At 27.8% G+C, this 7,854-nt stretch overlaps 1 protein-coding gene across 3 annotated transcripts in view; it reads left to right on the forward strand.

Annotated features, from left to right (window-relative positions):
- The window catches only part of LOC111615618 (zinc transporter ZIP12-like), a 10,334-nt gene extending 4,110 nt beyond the window's left edge, over positions 1 to 6,224 (forward strand). The window contains exons 2-13 of one of the 3 annotated variants that reach the window (XM_023357029.1): positions 1,613 to 1,912; positions 2,005 to 2,104; positions 2,345 to 2,440; positions 2,529 to 2,815; positions 3,977 to 4,148; positions 4,224 to 4,393; positions 4,463 to 4,609; positions 5,033 to 5,167; positions 5,234 to 5,330; positions 5,525 to 5,677; positions 5,756 to 5,943; positions 6,007 to 6,224. In XM_023357029.1, the coding sequence (XP_023212797.1) occupies positions 1,613 to 1,912; positions 2,005 to 2,104; positions 2,345 to 2,440; positions 2,529 to 2,815; positions 3,977 to 4,148; positions 4,224 to 4,393; positions 4,463 to 4,609; positions 5,033 to 5,167; positions 5,234 to 5,330; positions 5,525 to 5,677; positions 5,756 to 5,943; positions 6,007 to 6,132 (1,971 nt within the window). In that variant the 3' untranslated portion in view covers positions 6,133 to 6,224. Of the gene's footprint in view, positions 1 to 1,612; positions 1,929 to 2,004; positions 2,105 to 2,344; positions 2,441 to 2,528; positions 2,816 to 3,976; positions 4,149 to 4,223; positions 4,394 to 4,462; positions 4,610 to 5,032; positions 5,168 to 5,233; positions 5,331 to 5,524; positions 5,678 to 5,755; positions 5,944 to 6,006 lie in introns of those variants that run through there. The other 2 variants (XM_023357031.1, XM_023357032.1) reach the window with 2 other exon arrangements.
- Positions 6,225 to 7,854: the final 1,630 nt, after the last annotated feature.

The following is a 7,854-nucleotide window of genomic DNA, read 5'->3' on the forward strand; positions in this document are numbered from 1 at the left end:
ATTAAAAATTAAAAAATATAAAAGTTTGCAATTAAATTAATTTTATTTTTAAATTGAAATTTTATTAAAATAAAATTTTTTACTTCTAAATTTTTAATATCCAATTAATATAATTAAATGAAAGGATTTATAATTTAAAGAGGATTATTATATAAAATTTGAATTGTAATTTTCATTTTATCGTTAAAATTATTTGATTTAATATAAATAATTTTTTAGACGTTGATAAATTAATTATAGTTGAAGTATCTGGAAATATTCTAATTAGAAAGAATTTATCAATAAATTTTTAAATGTATATCTTTGTCTTTAATTAATATATTTGGATTTTAAAAAATCTATATAACTAAATACTAAATCACAATAATATTTTAATGAGTAATCGCTATTTTTTAATAAGCTAGAAGTGTATGCTATCTATACTTTATTATAGAGTATAATGTGCTATTAACCTTATATTTATTTGCAGGATCAAAGATCTGAGATGAGGCCTTTGCTAGTCAAAAATATCAATAGAAGCTCTATTCGCCTCAAAACTCGTAAAAATATATGAGTAAAATTTAAGAAACATTTTTTTTCCATCGTTTTTCTTAAATTTAATCATATTTTTTATGTAAATAAATAAATTTTGGGCCTCTCTACGTCCGAAATTCGGGGCAAATGGCTGTATTGACTCCCTCTTCTATCTATAACTATACATCTGCTATATATAAGTCTTTATAGTCATATTTACCTATATACATATATGTCTATACAGACTCATATACAGCAGATATATATCTGTATATACCGCCTATTGAACAGTATGAAATTAAATTATTATTTAACTATGTACGTATGTTGGAAAACAAATAACATAAAGATGTTTATATTATATCTTTAATGTATTAAAATATGATTACAAATTCAAGTTCTACATTTAAACAAAGATTTCTGATCAATGAGAATTGAAAATGTTGACAATATTTTTATATATAGAAACATAATCGTGATATATATCATAATTAATTATAAGTACTTATTTATTTACGAAATATATTTATTATTATTATTATTATTTATTTTAAATTTTGTAACTTAACCAGATATGTTTTAAAGCAGTTTCTCTAGCAGCCTACTTGTACAAACGACAACGGAAAGAAAACATGAATATCATTTCATGTACTGCAGAGAAAGAAACTAAACAGCTGCATGTGACTCACGAATCATGATTTGGCTACGCCTGATACATATAACTTTCCCAATTTTTCTGTTTATTAAGTCATATCTCTATACATTTCTCTTTCGTATATAATGCCTCTATATCCTTCCATAGTAGAGTAAACTATGCAGCATATTTTCGAATAAATATGCATTAAATTTATGCAAAAATAACTTTTAAACACATCTAGATATACGTAGAGATATTTCAGAAAGTTTCGCAACCTTTAAATATTCAAATATTATAATTTAAATAATGTAAACTACATTAGCGTGACTAGATTGTGAAGATATGTATTATATTAGCTCAATATAAATTTATTATATATTTTTAAAATTTATTTATTGATTGGAAAATACAACGTAACTGAATGTAAGTACAAATATATATATATTTAATCACTCTTTACAGTGTCTAACTCCCGCTAGAGTATTAGACGTCTTATCTTTATCTGCAGCATCTCCAACGTTGCATGTATCCCATATCAGGAAGCTCTCGGTACTCTTCTTGTACCACGTACTGACTTTCGAGATATCTTGTAAATCCGAAACCAATTTTCCTCTTAATTATGACTTTTATAAGTCACAAATCGAAAATTTGCTGTGTAAAGAAGTTAATGATGATAACTCGACTAGAGAAGTGGATAAGCAGCAAACTGGAAATCTCTTGAGAAAAGTGGAGCTTGTGTATTATCCTGAAAAATTATCGGAAGTGAGAGATGTTTTACGTAATATAAAGATTTTAGAATGAGTTTTAGTATAACAATTTTATAAATTATAGGACTTTTTCTTTTTTTAAATTAGTGTATCACCTTGAACAGCATCTGGGATGCTTTGGATAAAACGGAAAAGAAGAAAGATGTCGCCTTACTATCGAGTCTACTTCTCGGTTATCTTTTAGATGGTATATATATATAAATTATTTATTATTACATTTAATTAATCTAATAAAATAAAACGTCAAATTAATTAATTAATAATAATGATAATAATAATAATAATAATCATTTGAAATTGTAATTTTTCATTTGTTCATATTTAATTAACTGGCTGATGTTTAATATTCAACGTCAAATCAATTGTAATGAAGTCTTTTCCCTTTTGTAAATTACCGAATTGATATATAATTCTTCTTATTTTAAAGGAAACTGCATATCAATTGTTGGAACTTACATGGATTTCATTAATGATGTCTTTCGTGCGTATTCCCAGAAATGTACTGGAAAAATGTTCTTATCTGGTGGGAATTTTATTCATTTTAATTATTATTATTATTATTGTTGCTCTCCTGAATGGAAATATAATAATTTCATATCATGCTCTTAAAGGTATGGAAAAAATAATTGATGATGTCGTTAAACGAAATCGTGGAGAGGAAGTTGATAGAGAGGAAGAATGCATTCCCGAACGGACTAGTGCTTATACTTCGAACGATAAAATTAAAGTGAAAGTGGATTTTTCTATCACGAATCAAACCGAAGAAGAAATTTCTACCGACAATAAATCCATAACGAAAAATAATAACGAATTTTCAAATTCTAGAATTAAAAGAAGTGATGGAAACCTCGATAAAACGATTTTAAATCACTTTTACGATTACGATTTATCTAAAAAGGTAAATGCAATTATCTACATAAATTAAAAATAATAATTTATATATGTTAATAGGTCATATTTGATAATTAACTGAAATAGAGGAGTTTGTTTATGCCTACGTGTTTTGTATATATTATAATGTAAAAGCCTTCATATCTTTGTTTAATGTGCCAAGCGCATCTGCTTTTATTTTAATGTGGTTTTCTCAATTAATTTCTATTTAAATAAGTATTTTTTATATATTTATTTAAAGAGGTTAATGTATTTGTATTTTTGTTTATCTGTTGTTAAAAATTCAAAATTTTTGTATTATTTTTCCCTAAAAAATACCATTATTATTAATAATTAGCTTATATCTAATTTATTCCTTAGCTTTCTCCGTTGATTACAGTTGAGAAATTAAATTACACAAAGATTATGCGTTATTAAATATATTCATCTAACCCTCTAACATTCTAAATGCATACATTATTTATAATAGTATGTATGCATGAATAATATAATCGTACTATACATAAGTCTATATATATTATCAATATTGATTGATATCTTTTGTGCTTAGTTTTTTACAAATTGTTAATTTTTATTTTTATTCCCTTTTATCTCGATAATTTTACAGTCTAATAGCAGTTTTAAGATCGCGCGAGGTCCATTTTATATAACATAAAGTCTAGGAAGGATCCTAAACCTTATACACACGCGTAATTTGGACTTGTATGCGTATATGATGAGGTCGTTACTAGTGGTGATATACAGAATATCTTAACTATATTTGCACGTGTTTAAGGCCCATAAAAATGGAGGCTTCTGTTGCCTATACAATGTTTACATTCATTTCTATAACAGTAAATAGGTTATTTATATCCCCTAGATTTGGATTAATTTTGTTTAAAGGAATTTCATAATCATTTAAGATAATTATTATAAAATATATATAATCTGAGAATTTCGTCACATTTCGGCAAAATTCGGCAATAACATAAATTTACATATTTATTTATTTATTTTTTAGCTTCGTAATTATGCCAATTCAATAACTTTATTTATAACTGTTTGTGCTACAATTTAATAACAGGATAATTCAGTTATTACTAATTGATAGTAGGATTATCAGAAGACAAGATTTATGATATATATATATTAAATCTATTAGTTAGCATAATAAATAATCCTTTAACAGTGTTGGCTGACTGAAGACATATTAGAAATTTTCGGTAAGCAAAAAGACAAAAACATAAATAAAGCAGAATTTCATCAACTCTGTCCAGCTGTCTTGCAACAAATAAGCATCGGATGCTACAAAATAACAGTGACGGCATCAGTTCTAGACAAAGACGTTGCTCTGGGTTCTCGTAAGTTATACCCCAATATTTTTTGTGTCAAAGGATGTTACGTGCTGTTTATAACCTATTTATTGATATTTACAGTGTATGGTTACAGTTCAGCAGCTGTTATACTGATTTGTCTCTCGTCTCTTGTTGGACTTCTATTGTTACCCATCCTCTCCAGTAACGCTTATCATTACATAACGGCTGGATTTATGGGTTTAGCTTTCAGCACTATGACGTCGGATGCTCTTCTTCATCTCATTCCTCAAGTAATTTAATTATTGTGACGTTATTAGGCATTAAATCTTGATTACATATATATTTTCTTTGTTTGCTAGGTTTTGGGAAGCGACCAGGGGCACCTAGATGGTTCTACAGGGGATGATTTATACATTTGGCATCAGATGACGGTCATTTTGGCAATTTACTTCATGTTTCTCTTCGAGGTAGTCAGCGAAATCGTCATCAATAGAAAGACCGAAATGGTAAGATTTCTCAACTTCTTCTTACTTTTGCTGCCATCTAGCGTGTTGAAATGGCACTCAAGTTTCCAAAATTTTCCGGTCTTTTAAGTAAATTTGCTTATGCATATTCTTCAATTTTCATATTATAGTATTTTAGCACTCTTAAATTTAAGCATGTGCTTAACAGCATTAAACGTCTCTAAAGCTTCTGTGGCTTGAAATGCTTACGAATTTACGACGAAAATGTATGTTTCTAACAAAAAATAAAATAAAATAAACCAAATTACTTTTCTAAAGACCCTTCTCTCGCCTATTGTCAGAATCGACACATATCTTCACGCATATAATAGCCTCAATGGCGCTTGCAATATCAAATATTTTCTCGATTATGTTTGACATGAAGATGACATTCAACGTTCAATTACTAAATTTTTTGGGTTTCAGAAACCAATGCTGAAGTCTATGTATTATATCCCACAGACTGAAGAAGAACCCATTCTTCCGATTGTTAATCTAAAGAGCATGAATGCCATTACATCTACATCAGTTAAAGAAAAGGCGGATTCTCAAACAGAACATGTAAATATAATGTTTAAAAGCCTTCATTACGTAACAGGTAAAGGACCTAAATTTGCTAATTTACAGATTACTAAAAGGCCTCCTTCTGTCGCTTTCATCCATCACGAAGAAGACGAACCGAAAAGAGAGAAGCCGATATTGCCTTCAGCCAATCTATGCTTTAGTAAGTATTTACATATATATTGAATGTCGTAAATATCCATTAACTGATCCATCACTTTAATAGATCTAGTGCAACTAGCTAGATCCATACAATGCTAGTTACTTGAAGTCTACGAATCCAAAACATTGTTGAAAGCTCAGATTATTTAATGGAAGCCATAGAATTGTTTGTTAAAAAATAATTCGTTTTTATAGATTTATCTTCCATTGCTTGGATGGTATGTCTGGGTGACAGTTTTCACAATTTCACAGACGGTTTAGCTATTGGTGCAGCGTTTCAATCCAGTTTGCAAAACGGGCTCTTCACCTCTTTAGCCATCTTATGCCACGAAATCCCTCACGAATTAGGTAACTTACCTCGAAATTCTTGCCCCCAATATCAGAAAAAGTTTAAAAATTCTTAATAACAACTATAAATTCTTATAGGAGACTTCATCATTCTACTTTCAACTGGATTATGTTTCAAGAAAGCGGTCATCATCAATTTCATATCTGCTCTATTCTGCTTTATCGGTTTGTTCATAGGTTTGCAATTAGCTAATGATTCCGAAACTAGAAAATGGATCATGTCAGCAACAGCAGGGATATTTCTCTACATTGCAATCTCAGAAATGGTAAGTCTAGTTATAAATTCTGAAAACACAATCCTAATTTAAACTGATTGTATCATTTAACAGTTACCAGAATTGAAGAAAAACAGGGGCCTGAATCCTGCTAAGATGTTAGTCATCAAGAATATAGGAATTATTGTAGGATTGATATTTACTTTGTTCATAGCAATCCTTGAAGGACAAGCTCATTGAATGTTTCACAAATATTTAAAATTATGTAAATAGTAATAATATTTTCGGGTTATTGTAAATATTAGAAAAGTTATCGCTGTTGTTGCACTGTAAAAGTGGACTTTAGCAATCATTTTCTTTTATAAATTTTAAAATGTATTTTTTTAAATTATTAAATTCTTGTCATAAATACATTTATTAGTCTTTAGATATTTATTTATATTTTAAAATTAAATATTGTTGTAAAAAATTGTTAATTGTGAAATTTGAAATTGTATTTATGAGTGAATGATATAATAAAAAAATAGTTAATTATAAAATAATTATTTTTTCATAAAGGAATTTATTTTTAAAAAAAATACATTTATTAGATTAAATTTCTTTATTTGTTTAATAAATTAGTTATTATATTCCTAAACTTACATAAAAACTCATTTAATATTTTAACGATTTATTTAAATATTAAAAAATTAATTAGTTTTAATATTTATAACAATCTTATTATATTTTTTTTAATATAAAAAACAAAAATTATGTCATTTCGTAGAAGACATAATTGATCTTTCCAACATCAGATGGCAGCACTCTCCAAAAAATTGCCATTTTAAAATTTGTATTTTATTGAGATAAAAAATATATAAAAAATAAAAAATAACAATAATTAAAATACAATTTATTATATACTTATTTTAAAAATATTTTAAACAAAAAAATTAATTATAAATATTTTATTATATTTTAAAAAATGAAGGAAAAATTCTCATTTTTTAAAACTAAATTTTAATATAGAAAAAATATTAACTCTTATAAATTCTTGCTACGTTCTTGTTTTTTAATAAAAATGCATTTTTCTCCTTTATTCTAGAGTTATCCATCACAATTTCCCTCACACTTCCTCTTTACAGTAACATTTCAGCTCTATTCTTCAAACTCTTACAAAGGTTAAAAAATAAAAAATAAATAAATAAAAATAGTTTTAACAGAATTTGTTCAATAAATACTTTTATTAAACATTACACTTGTTAAAAGAAAACTCCCCCCAAAAGAAAATCAATAGTCAGTAACAAGAGTAATATTAAGTACAGAATGTTAAAAAAGAAAGGGGGAAGACATAACAAGTTGAGTTGGACGCTTATAAATAGAGAAAAACTCGCTAATTTTCGAGAAGAAAATGAAGTGTAGTCATTCATCTCGAGTGTTTAAAAGCAGAAAACAAAAAAGTGTATCTTGACACATGCTGGATTCATTGTAACTAGGGCTTCAATTTTCTATTCCGAGCAACCAATTTTTCATTCCTTTATCCTATCCGATAACACTACGCTACGTACGGTAAGGTCACACCAATCAAAGAATGATGCTGCACGAGCCAGCTTCTGTCCATCATCTTAGCAAAATCTTCTCCCTCAACGATCTTTTCCGTTCACCGAGTTATTAGGGATTATTTATGAGCCAGGGGATCTTATTACGTTTACCCCGAATGCTAGTATCGAGCTTTGACACCAAAAGGCGGCTTCCTACAACGTATAATGCGCTCTCTATCTCTCTCTCTCTCTCTCTCTCTCCCCCATCTACTACTACAATTCGATTATATTAGCGATTCCCAGTTAGGCGATTAGTGTTGATAATTTAATCGATTTTTTTCGCCCCTCTTCTTTGACTTCTTCTTTTCCCACGTTGTTATTCCATGTTTATGATAGCGAGTGTGACTTTTTGGATGGGGCGAGAAGAATTTGATAAAGGATG

This window comes from Centruroides sculpturatus, unplaced genomic scaffold (assembly GCF_000671375.1).
Source record: "Centruroides sculpturatus isolate CEXI.00-Female unplaced genomic scaffold, Cexi_2.0 scaffold19, whole genome shotgun sequence".
NCBI classification, from domain to species: domain Eukaryota; kingdom Metazoa; phylum Arthropoda; class Arachnida; order Scorpiones; family Buthidae; genus Centruroides; species Centruroides sculpturatus.